Source organism: Rhyacophila brunnea, unplaced genomic scaffold, assembly GCF_057557595.1.
Source record: "Rhyacophila brunnea isolate RB1 unplaced genomic scaffold, BYU_Rbru_1.0 scaffold_15, whole genome shotgun sequence".
Classification (NCBI taxonomy): Eukaryota; Metazoa; Arthropoda; class Insecta; order Trichoptera; family Rhyacophilidae; genus Rhyacophila; species Rhyacophila brunnea.
Window position 1 is genome coordinate 36,514,860 of NW_028232806.1, and position 22,049 is coordinate 36,536,908.

The 22,049-nt window shown below is 34.0% G+C and overlaps 1 protein-coding gene across 1 annotated transcript in view; it reads left to right on the top strand.

Annotated features, from left to right (window-relative positions):
* The window catches only part of LOC147075289 (multiple PDZ domain protein-like), a 665,568-nt gene that overhangs the window by 70,439 nt on the left and 573,080 nt on the right, over positions 1–22,049 (top strand). The window contains exon 2 of the mRNA XM_085942916.1: positions 16,510–16,741. Within this exon, the coding sequence (XP_085799042.1) occupies positions 16,736–16,741 (6 nt within the window). The 5' untranslated portion in view covers positions 16,510–16,735. The remainder of the gene's footprint in view (positions 1–16,509; positions 16,742–22,049) is intronic.

Sequence of the window (22,049 nt, forward strand, 5' to 3'; positions counted from 1 at the left end):
CGTCATTAAAATTGATAAAAAACACAATTTTAAAATTGGTCAAAAATTATTTAAAAAAAATACGTGTTGATGAATCTAGCCGACTTTGTAATCAAATACGGTTTAATACAGGGGTAGTCAGTATTTTTATACCTACCGCCTACTTTTGTATCTCTGTTAGTAGTAAAAAATTTAACCGCCCACCGGTTCCACAGTAATGGTGATTTATAAAGTAGAGAAGTAACTTTACTTTATAAAATGTATACAACAGAGTTACAGCAAGTTAAAGCATATAATAATTACTTACCAAATACTTTATAATATCAGACTTTCGCTCACGTTGGCAGAATAAATCTTTATAAAACAACTTACTGTAGTTAAATCTATCTTTTTATTTATATTTTGCATACATATAAGCACGAAGTCTGATGAAATTACATTTAATTAATTAAATTATTAATGAGATCCCTGAGGCTGATGCTGCATAACTAAATACTGGATATCTGGCTCAATTTCTGTGAGAAACAATTAATGAAGGTGTCCTCTTTCGGAAATATTCAGGCGGTTTCTTTCTTTGGCCATAATAATATGGTTAGCAGCAGTAAAGCCTGATTTCATGTTAGAGTTATGATGAATATAAGATAGGCATTTTTTTTATTTTGCCAACATGAAAATGTTTTTAAAACCCCTTCTACCTACCATAAAAGCTGAAACGCTCACTAGTGGCCGGTAGGGACCAGGTTGACTACCCCTAGTTTAATAAAATCTATATATTTTATAAATAAATTTGTTATTTTATGAATACTTAATATATATACCTACATAATCAGAATCAAGAAAAATATAAAAAAATTAAAAGTGGAGGTTACCTACTTTGAAACCAATAGCTGTGGAATAAGTACTTCTATAATTATAACTTAAATAAGTATTTTTTTTATTTCTAATACTTATTTTTATTTATTAATATAATGTTTGTAAGGAATATAAAAGCTTTCAGAAAATGCCACTCAAGTCGAATATGTGCCCTTTTATTCCGTCTCTGAAATGTCAACAGCCTTCAAACAAAACAACTCTTCGTATGCGAATAATGCTTCTGGCATTTAAATGTTTCCGCGCGAAAATCGATCACAGCAACATTAACACTTGACAATGTACAATATGCGAACGACATACGTCTTTCAATAAGTCGCTCCAAGTGGATTTTGTACTTTGGCAAACTCTAGCCGGAATGTTTACGTTTCTTAAAACCTCCCACACAACAACCTACTCCGTTCTACCGCTCTTCCCCTTTTCTCCGAACGCTTTCTCAGAGCGAGGTGGATTTAACAGATACGACCTGACATTTCGTAAATTCAGCTGTCGGTTTTGGACGATTTATTCCTCGGGGAAGCGATCCGCAACTCAACAGATATAACTTTAATATTACTCAAAACACATTCACGAAACAAGTGACATGCCAAATGAGTTAGCAGGGTTATTCTATCTACAAAACTCACACGGTAACACGTTTTCATTATTTTTCTTAATCCAAAATCCGTCTAGTGATGCTGGATGCGGCGTTAAAGACCTGCAGTGACGTCCCGTGAGGGTAGGCATCGTTAGGTATATGTAGAAATAGCTGCCTAAACTTAGTAATAACGGAAATATATTTCCATTAAAAAAATCAGCTCACTGGTTGGAAACAAACTGTATTAATTAACATAAAAGGCTTAACAGGACTGTAACTTTTATGTCTAGTTTATTTCCGTTGTCCTTGGGCATCATAACCTTGACGACCAGCAATGACGCGTGCAGATTTATACATACTTACCTAATTTAAAATTTATCCCCGAAGATATTCTTGCCAGTCACTCGCGAGTTTTGGAAGTTATCAGGTGTATTTTTAAATGCATCTGAAACCGTGGACTGGCAAGATTGTCTATTGAAACAGAGATGGCATTTAATAATTATCACACTGACTGCTGACTAAATAATTACTTTTTAATTACAACATTTAAATTGCATGCTAATTATATCGAATGGCCACCTAATCGTTACGCGCTGGGCGCGTCTTTAGCGTCCAATGTATTAAAAAAATTAGATTTATTGGTAATTATATTTTGTTAGTAATGTATCCATACGACATATTTATTATACGATGATAAAAGATACTGTATAAAAAATGGGTCGGCATTTTGGCCCTGCCTAGGGGCGGCATTTTGTCGAGAAACGTCACTGAAGACCTGTCAGAAAAATGGGATGCCTCCACCAAAGGCAGGCACACGTCTATATGTTTTTTTTTCCAAATATAAAATGGCGAATGAAGATAACCAATTTGACTCCAGAGCATTAGGTACACCTGGAAGCTTCGCTGGCATGCTCTTCGAGCTTGGTCTTGTTACCCGTTCAACATGTCCATGTGGCGGAAAATGGGAATGTCCTAAAATATGTACAGAAAGGGAAGACCTGCTCAAGTCGGTTCAACCAGCTGTTGGGCCTATCGGACCGTCCAACCTGGTCGCCACAAAGGCAAATTTTATTGCATTTAGAAAATTTGCGGCGTCATACTGCCAACGTGAAGATCTCTTCACGAAGAATGTTACACACCGGTTAGGTATTTCAGTTCCCATTAATTCTGTTTTCTCTGGTAACTGTAGTGCTAGTGTCGGAAACAACTTAATATAGATAAACCATGTCGCACATTACAAATTGTCTCGTATGGGATATAGTCATAAATCAAAAATTGGGCGCAATATTACAACTGTCTTCCGTACACATAGGCAAGGCTTATACTAGAATAGTGACGTAATGTCGCAAGCCAAAATTAATGAAAAGACCACTTTTGCATATGTGCCAGTGCAACATTTTTAAATTATGCGCACAATGTAAGGTGAAATTTGTTGCTTGCGATACCAACTTCTTGTTTCAAAATAAAATTTCGCATTCAAGCTGTGTACGGGGGTGTATGTTAGGTTACATGTATTTTGAGTTGCAGTCGAGAAGAGTATAGATGTGCAATCCAGCTAATATTTTATGTTTGCTATTTTCAAAAGGCGAAAGCACATAGGGTCACCTTACTATTAAGACCTCGTAAGTCTGATTGTATGGAAAAATGAAGTTTGTTCGACAAAATTTAAACAAAAAAGCATTTTAAATCATGTTGTAGTATGCTGTCCATCTATCGACAAATTAAAAAAAAACTCGTAGGTCTCGTGATTTCAAGCATGGAATTAAAACCTCGTATTTCACAACCAGTGTTAGCAGATTAATCGATTAGAGAGGTGTACACTATTTACAGCGCATCTTAGCAGCCTACCTCCATCCTTCGCTACTGATTGTATGCATATCAAAATGCTTAACAATTATTTATAGTTAATGAAAGATTGAGAACAACTGCCATCGCTCGTGTGATATTCTTTCAGTAATATATTTTACAATAGATCTCCTTTGGCTATAAAATATAACGTATGATGTTTTCTTGCATTATTCAAAGTGTTTTTGTCATTTGCACCCGCGTCACGTACTCGACAATTGATTCATATTAGATATATGAAACAACGTATAGTATATCATGAAATATATTATTATCGTTCGCAGTCAGGGTTGATATCGCCATGAATACATTAAAATATCATGTGCCATGCTCATTTCATAATAATAAACTTGGCACAGTTATAGATATTATATTATAGAGATACAGTTATTTACACATTACATAAGTACTAAGTAGTGCCTTACAAATGAATAGGTTAGCTTTTAAACTGACAACAGTATGCCACCTTTAGTAGATAGGCAATTAGTTGACCTTGCGATACAAGGATTTCAATCTTAATGACTAGTGGAGTGTGCTATCCCTGAGGGCTTACTATAGTATGATAATATCAAAAAAGGAGGACATGTCCTTCGGTCATCCTTTGACCTCCATTTCTCTCTAGACAGAGATACATACATACTCGTATTTCAGTAGTCATATTATTTTTCTTATACATATTTTGTTTTCTTGTGAAAATAGTAAAAAAGTCGCCTGTGGTGCAGTTTTGTTAGTAATGTTATGGGGTTATCCCATTCACTGCGTCCAACGCAACTGGTGCGTTGCCTATCAGGTGGCCATTATATATAATTAGCATGATATTTAAAAGTGGTAATTAAATATTAATTAAAAGATCCGCAGCAAATCGGTTTTAATAAGGAGAAATTTGAAGCGAGACAATAATATGATGCTATGAAACCCAAGAAATTTACTGTCCTCAAATATTACAATAATTGGATGCGCGTTTCGTTTACGTGACAAACTTTAATGCATATTATGATACAGACGTGACTATTGAAAATACCATAGTATTTAACACGTGTTTAATTTTATCTCATATTTCTCCATACTCTGGAATTAAACCTCGTTTCAGCCTCACTCAGAAGACAACTCACTTCTTTCACGTATTTTTTTTAAATTTCGTCAATTGTGAATAATTTAGTGTATTGGATTTGTATGGTAGAATAAGGGACTCCGGACACTCACCAGGCGTTGCCGTTGGTAGGCACGTCCCTTATCCGGAGCACGAGCTTTATATTTTGGGCATGGTTAAGGGCTCACAATAGTCACAAGATACACACATACACGCCTTAATGCCACTTTTGTGTCACATTTCACTTATATAACACTACATTCGCGCGGTATCAAAATAGATGTCACTAAATTACAAGGTACTCGAGAGAGATATAGAACAAGGAACAAACAAGTATTTTTCTGAGGTGTTTCTAAATATGTATAAAAATATTAATAATTAGTAGTAGTAGCGGGTCGATAAAATATCAATCTTGGACAAGCACCCACAGAGGTGAGATGTTTTTCATTATCGACTGCTTAATTCGCAAACCAGCTAACTGCACTTTTGACCAAACGAATTTTATAGCATGTTTTCTATGCTCACACAAAATTTCAAATTCCTAAACCTATAAATAAATGCGTTATCGTTTTTTACACAAAACAGCCAACTGCATGTGCCAAATTTCCAATGTTGTAAATGGAACAACTCCGCTCTGTATATAAATTTTCTTTATATTATATAAAATGGAAGCTAAAACAGTGTTTTCATTCATAGTGTAGATTATTTGTAAAAAAAATCCAAGTGTATTTTTGAATTGTCAAATTCCGCTCGACAGTTAAATTATTAAGTTTTTTCTCCTATATCATGGGTGGCCAACCTTTTCAGCAGCCGGGCCCGATTCTAGAAATGAGATTTTCTACCGGGCTGCACAACCGATTTTTTTTATTATACGAAATTATATATTGGTAATTAAATAAAACAAAAATGAGAATCAAACATATTTATTAGATTAAACTTTTTTTAAACAATAAAAAATAAACAAAATAATTAATTTTAGTGAGAAGTTTGATTTTGTGTGGCAGAACTAAGTGCATCAATATTGATATCGAGTCAGGTTGTTCCTACATGCAAACAGTTTTCCAAATGCACATCAGTGATTCGTGTTCTCACTCGGGATTTGATATGCTTCATCCGACTAAAAAGCTGTTCACACGTGTAAGTGTTTCCAAATAGTGAAGTCATCATTAGACCATGTTTGTAAATGCAGGATATTTCCCCTTGTCCAAATATGTTTTGTAAAACTCTTCCAAACCAACCTGATGAAATTTCTCCTTCAACTGTTCATCGCAACATATTTCACAATGTTCCATTTGTAAATCTCCTGGTAATAAATTCACGTCTACGGAGAATGGAGTTGCAAATTCAGCAAAAAGTACACGGTGCTTTTTAAAATCTTGAGCCAAAATCGAATCTCAATTCGCGAAATTAGCACATCTAGCGGCAGCATTTGATATTATTTTTATTTTCTCACTGCTCCACGGGCCACAAGTTGACACCCAGCGGGCCGCATGCGGCCCGCGGGCCTTGGATTGGCCACCCATGTCCTACATGAACAATTTGCCCAAATGGAGTTAGCCGGTTTGCAGATTAAGCAGTCTTTATTTCTTTCAGTTGTCATCTAACGCCTCTTTTGTGATCTTATCAGCAAAAACCAGACCGGACAGCGTGGTGTGCCATATCCAACCATGTTCTACGAAAGAGTACCTATAAAGTATTTCATATACTATGATGTAATATAAATAATGTTTGGTAATAACAACTATCTATCATATTATATAGCTATGTTTATTCCAAATAAACTAAGCTTTCTGAACAAGAAAAGGTATTATCAACACCCGTTAGAAATCGGCGATGGCAAACCTTTTTGGAAACCTGGGAAAGTATATGTTTAGAAATTTTTGTTTTATTTTTATTTTTTAATTAGATCTACAATCCAGAAAGAGTACCTTCCGAAGTACATATATATTTTTTACGAAAAATGTTTGTCATTCAATCGTAGAACCAATTAAGAAATAGTTCATATTACAAAAATCTTGATTCAAACTCACTAAGATGGTTACTAATATAAACGGAATTTTTAATAAAATCACAGTTGCATAATATTAGTATGAAATTTCCTCGTTTTTTTCCCCCGATTATATCTGATCCTAATAAGATACTCATAAGATCTATACAAAGTGAAGGTTTGTATAAACAGATTTTTTGTTTTTACGAGAAATAGATGTCAGCCAATTGCTCAACCTATTAGGTCCATACTCTGTCTCATACACAAATTGAAAAACAATATGTTTACTTGCCAGACCCAGGATTTGAATCTACGACCCTCGACTCTATAGGCCGGCGCTTTAGCCGCGCGGCCATCGTGGGTGATGTTGACCGAAAATCGATAATATTGGGTTCAAGTCAAGCCCATTCATTGTAAAATTATATTTTATAAGAGGTATGTTTAAGAGATGATAAAAAAATGCTGCATTCACGTTGGCCTAGTTGGTAGAGCGGCCGTATCTATATAAATACGAAGCAGCTAACGCAATCTATTCGTCGGAAAATTAAAAAAGGGCCTCGAAATAGTTGAAATCAATCATACAAATATAAAACGGGTATTTTTAAAAAAACTGAGTAGGTACCAATATAATATATTTTTTTAAACCATGTCCGATCCTAGTATGATTATATGGGCCTCCACAGAGTAGAGGTTTGTATTAACAGATTTTTGTTTTTACGAGAAATGGATATCAGCTACTTGCTCAACCTATTAGGTCCATACTCTGACTCAAACACAAATTGAAAAACAATATGTGTAATTTCCAGACTCAAAGATTTTTTATATAGTTTTATAAACACTCAGCCGGGTGCCTTGAATTTACCATTACTGCAATATAGGTAATGTTATAATATACTGTACCTACAACCTACAATATATCTTCGAGTAACCTTCCTGCGAGAAAATAGAGGCTTAAGACAATCTTCATTCCGTATATACAGCCTTTTATCAGTACGATATACGAAATATATGTGACATATATTACATATATGTAAGTGTGTAATATTGTACATATATAGCCAGCCATATAGTCTGATCCGTCGCCTGCGGTCTGACCCCTGTGCGGATAATTTCGCTGTTTTGCTACATTTACTTCCTGCCGCTATATAATGGAGTAAATAATAGGGTATGTGGGACAATTTTCATATGTCGCATATATGCCATAAAGTGTTTATATTATATTAACATACATAATATAATATATCAATCCGTGTTCCGTAGTTGTCTTTTTTATTTATCAGACATAATGCAATTTAAAATATGTAGGTAGATGAAAATATACGGACCCATGAATGATGGTGGGGAGTGGAGAATTAGGTAGAACACGGAACTATACCGCTTATACCAAGATTCAAAACTCTCCACCTTCATAAAACTCCAGAGGCTAAACTGGGCAGGCCATGTTCAACGCATGCCTGAGTCACGGATACCGAAGAAGATCCTCGAAGGAAGCCCAGGGGGGAAAAGGCCAGTTGGAAAGCCACGCACACGATGATGTGATAACATTACAAAAGATGCCAACCAGCTGCTAAAAATCAGGAACTGGAAAAGACGTGCGGAGGAACGTTCCAGCTGGGGGTCTGCGATGGAGGAGGCCAGGGCTTGACTTGATCTGTAGCACCATCGAAGAAGAAGAAAGTAGATGAAAGAAGCGGGAAATTTAAATTGTTTCAAACCACTCAATAATAATGTTGATTCAAAATTCGATTGTTTATGTTCCTGTTGCGCGGGATTTCGTCTATCTAAACAGGTTGTTCTCTAAAATTCAAGTTCTTGAAGCTAATCTAAACCTTAAACATAAAATAAAACCCGGTACAGTTATTACTAAATTGAATTTTCTTATTACAAGACCGTCAGATGCTGGTTCAAACCAAATGGATGTCAGTTTAATTCATGTCGCCGAAATCTCTGATTTTCTATCGACGAGGTTAATCCATTGTTAATTTTATAATATTCATCCATAAACTACACACAAAATAAATACAAATAAATTTTAAATTTTTGTTCCAAGAAGGTTCATATTAATTTTGACAGTCATTTATTTAAATATCAAGACACACATTAAAAATGAATATTGAATCAGAGTTATTATTTTTCAGTTTACTACATATTGGTAGAACTCCTAGAAAACGCATCGCGACCCTCCTGGAGGTCACACTCAGTTGGGAGTCAGTGAGACAGAGAACTTTATAAAAATAATATGTTTCTCTCTCTGTGCGAGTGGCCTTTAATTTTACTCCTACCATTGCCGACTCAAGTAGAAAGCCGATACATTCACAACGACTGGTCCTACTTTTTCCGACCCTCCTGTTGTTGTCTACGGATGACCTGTCATTATTCTATAGAGTGCTCATACTGACGCGTCTATCGTGTTCACACAGGGAATGGTTTGATTTGGACAGATGAGTTATATGATAAATAATACACTAGCATTAACACACCTTCTAAAAATGTAATGCATAGATCAATGCTACATATTTTTAGGAAATGGATATTACCACCAGTTTTTGTGTGAAGGACTAGTCTGATTTTGACAGCTGATGAATAACAAGAATGTATATTATTTATAAATAACACTGATAGTTAATAATATATTAATTGATTTGATAATTTCTTATAATTCAATTTGAAACGAGAAAGGACGAATCAATATGTCAAGCAATCTGGGATCTGATTTTGACAGCTGAAAAGTGGACCACTCGTTGCTTGTGCAAAAAGTTATGCTCAGGCTTTATTAATCTAAAGACGATGTTGCCCCTACTCATTTCTCGCGAAAGACAACCACACTGCGTAGCCAAGATCATTCAATATTTACGCCTAATTTGTAGAAATTATTTACTCACCGCAAATTGAAAACACCTTGAAAATTTCTCACACTTTAAAAATGTATATGAAAAATGATATCCGCCTCATTAAATTGTTTTTGCTCAGCACTGAAGGGTGAAATATATGTAGGTACAGCACCGCAAAACAGTGCCGCATTGGACTTACATATTACTTTAAATAAATATTTTGTTTTCTTTCTCAACTTTACTAAAGATTATCTTTTTCTTACATCTGATAGGCATCACTCCCAAGAACATCATGCTATCTCAACGATTCAGCTAAAAACATAAACACAGAAAAAAATGGCTTTTTTTTCCAAAAAACTTTTACAATAACGCAGTAATCTAATGCAATATTACACAAATCATCATCATCAGCCGGGGTCGATCCACTGTTGGTTGACAGCCTCCCTTTACTTCCTAATAATTTACTGCAGTGTACATCCACCGAACTTTCTGAGTTCGTCTGTGCAGCGGGTTATAGGGCCCCTTGGATACCACTGTATGACGACATTTTTCCAGCGGCTGTCCACTCACCGAGCGACATGTCCAGCCCATAGCCATTTCATCTGCTTAGCGACCATTATCACTTCGTGTACTCTCGTCTACTTCCTTATCCATTGGTTACTTTTGTGATATTTACGCGTTATGCCCAACATACACCTTTCCGTACCACGTTGCTCTACTCGTAATTTTTGGATTTCTCAAAAAATCGTATTTGAAATATAAACTTTTTTACAACAATTTTAAAAATCTGTTTTTTTCAGACGTTTCGTTAAAATGTACCTTGATAAGTTCTCTGGAAGATGTAGAAAAAAAAATTACTGATTAATGTAATGTATTTTTAAATTAATTCTTAAGACGTGGATTTTTTAGTCTTGCAACTAGAATTTTTTTTAATTTCTCATTACTACATTAAGAGTCCATGTTTCACATTTGTACGTGAGCGTTGGTAGCACACATTGGTTGAACACTTTACGCATAATATACAATAGGAGGCCACTTTTAAATATACAATTCAGACACCCAAATGTACTACATGTAAGTTTGGCTCTGCATTACACAATAATATTAGATTATTATGTAAATACAACCCACAACACCAATCACAATAATTAATAATATGTCATTATCTAAATGACCTGTGTTTTGCACTATTAATGATACACAAAATCGTATGGTAAGGAAACTTTTTCTCGAAAAGCAAATGCAAACTTTTATTAACAATATAATAATGACCGTCAAAAAGATAAACAAGAGTTGATAGGATTGGATAATTCAAAATGATATACCCCGAATCAAAGATTAGATACACGTGACTGCCCTCAAGGATCAATCCTTAGTCCCCTTTTCTTTGGAGAAGTTCTAAACTTAATGCATACTGGCTTATAACAGTAATGATAATAATATTACTAATGTACTTAAATATTCGTATTTATTCTATTTTTAAACGAATTTGTCGGTAATATTTCACTTTGCCATATAAATTTGTAATAAATTATTGCAAATGCAATAAAGTAGTCCATCGCATTGACTTATTAGATACAGTTTCATTTCATTATATTTAGCATACAATTCTGCCGTAGCGTCAAGCGTTTAATAACTTCGAAGGCAAACGCTCGCGAAATGAATGCAATAATGCATCCACTCTAGTCGATGCGGGAAATTAATGTCAGCAGTAATAGTCTATTCACCAGGTAATGCAGTGGAAAACTGGCATAAATAAAGCTGTTGCAATGAAAACGGATGTCTTTGACAAATTTAATTATCATTTTACAAGGAATATAGTGTGTTAATATATATTATATATAACTTAGAGAAATCATATAAATTGTTTTATGAGGTAAATAAATTCATAATATGAGAGTGTTGTCATACTACGTCGTCTTTTATATTTAAACTGATTTTATTAGAGGATAATTAATATAATATTATATAGCAGATTATGTTTTAAACCAGCGTTTCCCAAACTTTTTCTGCAATGGAACACTTCGCAAACCCGGAAATTTGAAAGAAACGCTTAGTTTATTTTGTAGTTTATTTATTAGCGCAGCTAACCATTCTGCCAATTTTGGCAACTGTCGTTAAACTGACAAGACTTGTCAGCCGGTCAGTTATACACCATCTTTTCCATGCGCACGGTGTGAGAAAAGATGGTCCTCCATCTGTACCTAGATCATGACCCCACATCCCGAAGCGGGCCCCCAGGTTAGGATCTTTGGCGGGCCCCCTACTTATCGCTAAGGTTAAAGGCAATGTGATGATCAACAGTTGCATATTCCAAATAATGGTGTTCGAGGTAAAATTAAGGGTATTTTTAGCGATTTTTTGTATTTTTAATACATCCACTATTATGTTGATATGCACAATTATGGACATGTCAAATATCGACAATAATCAAAAATTGTAAGTATGGCAAAACCACATATTACTAAATGAAGTGGCGACATTTTTTTACTATTAGTGCATATTTGTGATGTGTGTTTATCTCACTTGGCTGGTCGATCTCTCATGCCAGGCCCCCCCGTAAGCCCAGGCCCCCAGGCTAGAGGCCTGTCAGCCCCCCCACTCCTTGTGGGAGCCATTACTTACCTAGATACTTGACGTCATAAACATCAGTGGAGATTGATCATCACTCGTCTTTCAATATGAAGTAGATTCTTTAATTATATTAGTTTTACTTATTTTATTTCTACTTAGTAGAAGATCTTTAAATGTGTTGCAGTGTATAAAACCTTTCCAAATGATCGCGGAAAACCTATTCAGGTTCGGCGGAACACTAGTGTTCCGCGGAACATAGTTTGGTAAACCTTGTTTTAGACAATAACTTGTTAACATTTTGATTTCATACAGTGATTGAATGCAGTCGATGCGTCCTTCATAAAGGTTGAAATTAAACTGAATTGGAAAGCTATTTTGATTCTATAACTATAAAATAAATATTAATATGATATTGTGGCATTCTCAGATGACAATATCCGTTAGAAAGAAATTTGAAATAATAAGCGATAATGATACATTGTATTCAAGTCTATTAGATTGATGAGAACAATGGTGCGATAAAGAAAATTTTCATCAAATGCATTCTCAGCAATTCATTATGTCTGCTAATTAATACTTGATAAGAAAAGATAGGCTTAAAGCTGCAGAGCTAAGGGGGTAGTTATAGAAGCCATGACCATCCCTTAAAAGTAAAATTGAATTCAAATGATTTGTTTTGTATAAGTAGCATAATATGGATAAGATTCCGTCAATTTTCGCACAACATTATTGAGTCTTTCCAAATCATTCCACCACCCCGTAGTTTTCAAGTACACACTAAGTGGATAATATTTAATGGCCTTCCGGGGTGTCATAATCCAGTTGGTATACGAAGCGACTGTTTAACATTTTCCATAACTGTTAAAAATAATAAATACGAGAATTTAATTTCCATAATATATTCATTTTGTTCCCTCGTACGGCGACAGGGTGTAGCAACAGGCGACATCATAGAGATATTCAAACAAAATCACCTATTAAAAACTGTTAGTCCTCAATCGCTGCCAGCGCATTTTCCCTACTGAGGAAGTCCTCCAAGTTAAGGCATACAGCAGTGGTTTCCAAACTTTATGTTACTACGCCTCCCTTTTAAAAAAAAAATATCTTGGCGCCTCCCCCCCCTCCATTATTTCATTATATAAGACACCTCTTTCAATAGTCAACAATGTACTAATACAAAAACGAACAAAAAAAATATAAAAAGAACAAGGTTTTTTTACTCACATTATTTTTTTTAATTAATTTGCTTTTCATGTGATGAAAGTGCTTGTTTCTCACATCCTGAAGCGGGCCCCTAAGTCAGGATCTTTGGCGGGCCCACCCAGCTATCACTGAGGTTAAGGGCAGTGTGGTGCTCTAATGTAAGTGTTTCCTGAATTATACGCGGGAGTTATCATAAAAGTATAGCAGTCATTATAATTATTGGTATCACATGAAATTGCAACGCACATCCAATTATTTCAAATATTTAATAGCCCTGAAACAAAGCTTATAATAAATATACTTATCTAATTTAATATATTTTTTAATTCAACGAAGAGTTCACAAGATTTAATAATGTATCATTATTTTATTGGACATACATAACTTGAAAACATCGCGATACCAGTGGATATACGGGTTCAATTTGTAAACACTTCTGAGAAAATATATAACCAATAGAAAAAAATACGACACCCAGCAGGAATCGAACATATTGTGTCCCTCGGGATTCGCGCCCACGCACATCGACCACAATGCTATAGGCATCCTATCTAATTGCGACTTTTAACTTATGATTCTTATAATACTCTCTTAAAACTCATTTAGTGCTAACACCGCGACTGGCGCGTTTGGAGTCGTTAACCATTAGATATAATTAACGTGTTATTTAAATGTGGTAATTAAAAGATAAGCAGTGATTGTGTTAAGCGTTTTCTAAATCGATATTCCTGCGCATCTAATATATACACAAGTTCACTACGGCAGCTATCTAGGGTAGGTTTGTATAGACGTATTTGCACTTATTGTAACAATTACAAAAAGTTAGCCGTCTAAATAGTCAAAACTGTCTATCTCGCTCTAAAATCTACCACAGCCAAAAGAGGTGGTATTAAAACATAGCATATAGCATAACATAGTAACAATTACAACTAACTTATTGTAATTGTTAAAATAAGTGCTAATACTGCGATAAAAACCTACCCTAGATAGCTGCTGTAGCGGCCGAAAGCAGTGTTGTGTATTATAATAGATGCGCTGCTGGGTGTCGTATTTTTTTCAAAAAAGATTATTTCTGTTGGTTATATATTTTCTCAGAAGTATTTTCAAAATTATGTATGTTCAATAAAAAGAATATTACGTTCTTATATCTTGTGAATTACTCGTTGAATAAAAAAATAGTTAATTATAAACAATCGAAGTCGGACCTTGCTCGCTATCTGGGTGGTTTGATCAATTTAAAATCTCAAAAATTTATTTTCATAATATTGTATCAAGTATCATAGTGTTTTTTCAAATAAATAATTTATCTCTCTGGAACAAGTTGTTGATTATTGGGTCCCGTCCCACAGCTTTTTAATAGGGAAAATCAGTTTTAATAACAAAATTAAATTGTACAAATAAAAACATATCCATTCGCACCCAAAAGCCAGTTACCCATGGAAAAGAAGGTTAGTCTACAAGGTACTAGATACTAGAAGAATACAAGTACCATATCATCATCATCAGCCTGAATCTATCCACTGCTGGATGAAGGCCTCTTCAAGCTGCTTTCACTTCTCTCAGTCCTTTGCGATCCAGCGACCTCTAGGTCTAAGTTGCGGACGTTTTGTACCTCTTGAATACTACTGAATGACTAAATTCAACCAACGATTGTCTCTTCTTCTGGTTATAATATGTCCAGACCATTTTCATTTGAGGTTTTTAATCAACTCTATCACATCGCAAATCCTTGTCTGCTTCCGTATCCACTCATTCTTCTGTTTGTCCTTTCGCGTTATGCCTAGCATGCACCTCTCCATACCGCGTTGTGCTACTCTAAGTTTCTGGATTTTTCTTTTACTTAGGGTCAATATTTGACACGCATATGTGATTACGGGAAGCACACACTGGTTGAATACTTTGCACTTTAGGCACAGTGGAAGGTCACTTTGGAAGACATTATTCTATTATTCAGGCGGCCAAAAGCACTCCAGCCTAGCTTTACTCTGCGAACAATTTCATCAAATGCATCCATCTATACAGTAAATATATACAGTACATACATATATATACAGTAAATACAGTATCACTAATAAACAGCAGAAGCAAATTTTTTATGATTGAGATTTTTTGAATATTTTTATTTTCTTTAAGTCTTCTTCTTCTTCCACGGCGCTACATCCCGGGGTGGGATTTGGCCTCCTCCCCAACCGCTCTCCACTCACTCCGGTCTCTCGCCACACTTCTCCAGTTACCGGGTCTTCCTATATGAAGCCCATCTCCTTCTTGGTCGGCCTCTGGGTCTCTTCCGTTGGGGTAGCCACTTCGTCATGATCCTTGGCTCTCTAACTTCAGACATTCTCTCCACATGTCCCGTCCATCGTAGTCTTAGGGACTTTTTTCCCTCTTTAAGTATTCTTTCTATTATAAAAGAGGGTCATGCCTTAAAAAACGTTGGCAACCATTCAGTTGGCAACATCATCAGGACAGTTTTTTATACATTTTTTGAATGAAGTTTAACCTAAATTTGTATTTCTTTGTAATATTCTCTGAATTTAGTCGATCCAGAAAATAGCTATTTATAATACTCGTAGCTAAGTACCTACATACTTCAATTGGTTAATAATATATTAAGGTTGTAGCCAGGGCTCGAAATGGACCGGAGCGCACCGGAGCTCCGTTCTGGTTCATAAAATCGGTAAAATTATCGCTTTGTCTCGTAGAAAAATATATTTGACCATTTGAGCTAGATAAGCCATATAATAGAAAATCTAACACACTTATTTTTTTAAAATTCACATAGTGTTTGATAACTTTCTAAATATCTTCAGAAAATTTTCGAGCGCTCCGGTTCGTAAACTTTTCCATTTCGAGCGCTGGTTGTACCTCAGTTAAGGCACGGCCTAAAAAGATCGTGGCTAGGCGATGCGCGGATTGCGGGTCGCGTCCATTTTATGTTCTGTTTATTATTCTATTAGTAACAATAACAATATATCCATTTACATGTTTTCTTTTTAAAGTAAATGGGTAACGTTTTTAGTCATCTTTAAACGATTTAAGAATTAATACGCCCGTCGCCATCACGAAACAAAGTGACGCGTTTTCAGCTCGACGTTCTCTCTCAGAATGCGAGCGAGTCCACAATTTCGTCACGCCTATAGTTGAAAAATATTTTCCGTTTCACTGATGTATCACCTTAACAACAGTCATCCGTAATTTATGTATATTATAAGCAATTTGGTTAAATACAGTTGGTATGACTAATAGCAGGTTAGGTAATTTACACTTTGGGATAACCTATACCTAGGTAGGTATATGTAAGTTGAATGATTAATTGCTTTTAGGATTAATGATTATAATATGTGATAAGTTATATCATGCAAATTTTAACAAATTAATACAGTAACTATATTATTAATTAAAATAATAATAACAGTTTTTAACTTAATGTAAGTCAGTGCGGTGTTTTAAGGGTTAAACGAAATGCAAATTGTCAAGTTCATCACGCGACTCACGTGCGCGCTACAATTCCGTAATCAATCATACTTACGTGGTTTTATTTTTCTTTCCACAGTTTAAACGAACCGAATAAGAGCGGGAGGCCGCCATTTTTCACACGGGGTTCTTAAAGTTCCCGCGCCGGATGTCGAGCGGCCATGATGGGAGTCGCGCCGCCATTTTGACTGGCGGGGCGGCCATTTTGTGCGCCACCGGAATCGAATGAAAACAAAATGGACGACATCGGAAAAGTCAGCTGATAATAATTAGGAGAGCGAAAGGATCAGAGGCCCATCCGCAACATGGTGGTGAGTTATTTTGATTTAAACTATTTACATTATCCATATTATGTAGGTACTTATATTTTGGCTTTTTTCCTGTTTTCTGTGTACACACAGACAGACCTTAAGTAGTCATTTTTATAGTCAAAATCTTGCTGGAATCACAATTTATTGCGATGCATTTTATTTCGAGTGCAAGCATAGAGTTTTTCAGTAATATTTTTGGTATTTTAGTATAAAAAAAAGAAAAAAATGCCACGTAAAGGCGTGTTGTTACTTTGATGGAATAACTTCAACATCTAGTGTAGGAGAAAATATTACTCTGATATTTAAAATAAATTTATTAATTCATCAAAAAAGAAACCGTATACACAAATAATTAAATATAATCACGACAAAGTGAGTAAGTATAAGAAAAGTATACCATTTCCGTATTTATTTCGTCAATACCTACTTATGTCAATGCAAACTGTTGCAATACTGATAATTCTGATTTAATAAAACATTAAAAATTATATTAAAAACGTGGTTTCTCCATGCAATATTTTTCAAAAACATAATTTTGAAAACACATCAATACCTACCAGAAAAAATGTTAACAAAAAAATACGATGCCTGGCAGGACTTAATTACAACGAATTTAACTAATAGTCCTTACAAGAAATGCTTATCATATTGTGTTAATGTTGGCAATCGGCCTTTGTGTTTTAAATCATGGTGAATTCAGTGCCCTAATTCTTTGAATAAAAAAACGGTTTATAAAAGTGACTATTTATTACAACGTGGTTGTTTGTCCGGTACAAATCTTGCAATCGATTTTTAACTAACTTCCCGACTAGTTAGACATTTGAAACTTTTAGAATATATCAGAACACGATGACAATGCATTCTTTTAATACTTTTAGCCATCTCTAAGTAGAATTGAATTCATTTTCAGTTAATTCTGCTTTGTATGAAAAGTTATTTCGGAAGAAATCCGAAATCCAATCCACTAATATTGGTTGCTAAGTGGGTGGTCCTAGCAACTAAATTATTAATATATACGTGCGTTACTATGAAAATCAAAATGACATTTCTGTATTCTATATTTGTTTGTTTGTTTGTTTTTTATTTACTTCATATCAAGTACAAGGTTGAGCATATTGAGCATATTGAGCATAGTAATTCAACAGAAAATTTAAAAACGTTGTATATAAAAAGTTTTTTTTATCTTGTAATTATATGATATTAATCCAACACCGATGAAATAGGTCGGTGCATTTTTTTCTATTAGGAAGAATTTCTATAAACGATGTTACGAAAAATTATGTATACATTTTTATTATAATAGAAGCAAACAATGTAAAATTTTCGGAATAAATTCATGATTTTTAAATATATTAAACCATATTTACATACTTTAGGTATAAAGATAATCATTTATGAAAGAAAAGGTAAAAAATATTCTGGTGAAAATTCCGAGAAGAAACAGGATATCTTATTTGCAATGCCCTGTATACGAAGGGTTTCCTACGTGACCCATTTTGCAAATTTATTAGACTATTGAAAAAAAGTTTACGCCAAGTAAAGTTAAAATAAGATGCTCCTTTTAGTAAAAAGTTCGTGTTTTACAGATTATGTTGACTTCCTCATAGTTCAACCCTTAAAGTATCCACTCTACTATTTCGCAAAGTTAGGGGTTGGTTCAAAATTGAAGTTTAGACCCAGAAAACTTACAGATTGCATTATTTAAATATCTATACGAATAATAATGTTCCAAGTATTTGTCTTTTGACCATTGTTTTGACTATATCCATGATAATATATGATTTATCACAAAATATAGTCATAACTAGGGAATCCAATCCCGACCCAAAATTCTGATCCCGGGATTTCGGGATTACAATTTGACAATCCTGGGATCCCGGGACTAGTCCCGGGATTGGCATTTTTTCCATTGTTAACATAACATTTTTATATTTACAAATAACATTATTTAAGACATTTATTGTTAATATTGTATACGTTCAATCTTGGAAATACATAAGTTTTATGAAGAAAATAATATTTTAATATAAACAATAATGTGAATTTAATATGAGATTACTGTTTCTGATAGTAAATACTTAACGAATGGGTTAGCGAGATTTAAAATAGTAAAGCAAATCATGGTGTACTTATGGCCTTTTCGCTTCATAAATCTAATTAGCCAGCCAAATATGAAACTGCCGTAAAACGTATGAGATCATGGTGGAATTACTTTGTTAAAAGTGCGAAGCATTGTTTTTTTCCAATCTTTCTCATTTTTAATAATTCATGTGAAAAAATAAAATGAATCGGCAACCTACACATGGGTATAAATCAAACTTCATTCAAACTCAGTTTATTTCTAATGTAGTTATTTGTTATTAAAAGTGTTTTTTCTGTTATATTTTCCATAAAAATTGATAAAATATCCATCCCGAAAGTGTCGGGAATATGTTTATCAATCCCAAATTTTCGAAATTTTCCATCCCGAATCTCGAGAATCTTTTCTCGGGAGTCGGGATTTCTTTATTATCAAATATTAATTGAAAAAAGTGGACAGAAAACACAAAACGTTCACAGACTGATCGGGGCATTCAACACAATTAAGCCAACGTCGACTCAAAATGAGCGCAATCTTTGCAAAATTAGGGAATTTTGAGTCTTAAAAGCGTACGCGATTGTCAGACGCAGCGATTGACAGTCTGTGTTTTTTGAAATTTTATTTTAATAAGTAATGTTTTGAATTATTTCTGTTTTCCTACATCTATTTTGTTTGTCTTCTTACATAAATTTTTGGAATTTGTTTGTTTTTACACTGATTTTAGGATTTTTACAGGTTTTTTTTTAAATATCCCGAATAAAAATTTCAAGAATTCAAAATTTCATCATTTTGGGAAATCCCGAATCTCGAGATTGAGATTTTCTCGGGAAATACCCAACTCTAATTGTGTATATGTGATATTTAGATGAGTCTTTATGAAGGAAACATACGTGGGCATTTTTGATGGTTTTTATTTTGTATAATGCATAATTATTTTACACTTCTAATTAATATTTACACGGCAGAATATACGAGAGTATATTAGTCTATGATGTACAGGTTTATAATGATATTATGATCTTTTCACTTTTACATTTAAGAACGAACGTGTCTCATAAGTATCTATCTATTTTACAACTTTTTTATTAGCTTATATGTCTGTTTGTGCAGTACAGATCTTGCAATCGATTTTTAACTAACTATCCGACTAGCCAGACATTTGAAACTTCTAGAATATATCAGAACACGATGCCAATGCATTCTTTGAATACTTTTAGCCATTTTTAAGCAGAATTGATTTGTATGTTTTGTATGGAAAGTTATTTCAGAAAAATCCGTAAAAAGTAAAAGACTATTATTGGTTGCTAGGGGTCTGGGGTCCTAGCAACAAATTTTTTAATATATACGTGCGTTACTATGGAAGTCAAAATGAAATGTGAAAATGACATTTCAGTATTCTATATTTGTTTGTTTTTTATTTACTTCATATCAAGTACAAGTTTGAGCATATTGAGCATAATAATTCAACGGAATATTTAAAAACGTTGTATATAAAAAGATCTTTTTATCTTGTAATTTTTTTCTAGATGGCTTTATGGATACTTCGCATTTACTATCGAGGTTTCTTTCAGGGCTTTGGCACGCAAACTACTCTACTTGATGCTAGTCAAATGAAAATTGTGCCGGCTGAGAAAACATTTCTTCTATCCGCATCAGGTATTGATAATTTGATTTCAGCCTGGGCCTATGAAACCGCCTTGAAAAAACCCTAGCTACGAGTATCTATCTATGGTATCTATCTATTGAAATGCTAACAAATTATGACGTTTCCGTCTGCTTTTGTCAATGCTCCCTTTTAGAGCATTACATGTCAGTTATAGAGTTGGCTAAAACCTCAAAAAAAACACAATCAATGCAAGAAAGAAATTTTGTTATAATTTTTGTATGTAAAAAATTACTGTTTTAGTGTATAATAAACTGTTTTAGCGTAAAAAAAATAAGAACGTTTTTACACCAAGAGTTGGTAGGTAGTTAACACCATTAAAGAAATTATTTTCACCCCATAGCTAACTCATTTTCATACTAACGCCCTAAACACCTTTTAAGTTTGGCACTCTCGATATTATAATTATATTCTATGTATTCGCATATTGAGAATAAACATTTTATATTAATTTATTAAGAATGTAGGGTTATTAGTAGAATATAATTTATTACGTTCTTAGCCAATTAAACTTTTCCTGGAAGTAAAATTCGAAAAAAGATAATGGCTTTCCGATGAAATGAACTACTAATTGGGGATTCGATATCTGAGGAAAATCAATACAATTGACCTTTTCTCAAAGGAAAATGCTCGAGAATCGGAGTGAAATGTATCTCAGGAACTTTCAAGATATTTGCGAAAGAAATGTCAAACGACGAGTATCTTTTTCCATTGTTCTATAATCTATCTTATCCTAATACAAAATTGCTTATTAAGTTATATTTCTAATTATTATTGTAAAATAATTTAAAATATTGTATTATAATAATAATTAGATACACATTACACTCACTGTGCATAATTATCAGAAATATTATACAAACTTAACTCATTACACACACTACACGTATTACATACATTTTTTATATTAATAACCATGCCCTTGATTTTTCATACAAGGTGGTTGGGTGGGTGAGTTGCATTGATGTGGGGCTAATTAGGTTCATCCATTTATATCTTTAATTTTCTTTATGGCCAGGATTAAATATTTTGTATAGTGTTCTTGTGTTGTTCTATTGCTTAGTACTTCGTGAGGCTTTTGGAGGTCAATTTCATCATTATGCTGTCTACATCGAGTCCTGAGAGTCCATAGCTCCTTTTCTAGTATAGGGCAGTCGTTGATGACATGTCACATAGTTTGTTTTTTTTCTATATAATTTCTTATTCTTGCCAATCGTAGCTCAATTTAAGCGCTTCAGAGAGTATTATAAGAGCCAATAGTTAAAATTTGTCGTAATTAGTATGACAGCTTTAAAAAAGTGGTCTATGCGCGGCAAGCGCGATACCTGGAGAGATGCAGGTTCGATTCCTGCGGGTTGTCTTACTTTTTTCAAAAAAAGATTTTTTCGATTGGTTATAGTACATTTTTTCAATCAAATTAATTTGGTCAATAATTATTATAAAGCAAACATTATTCGTATGATGTTTATCAAATTCGAATGGTGAAAAACATCGCTTATAATGAGTATCTTTAGAATTATCTTCAAATGTGTTAATCGTGCCCATTTTTGAATAATAAAATGCCT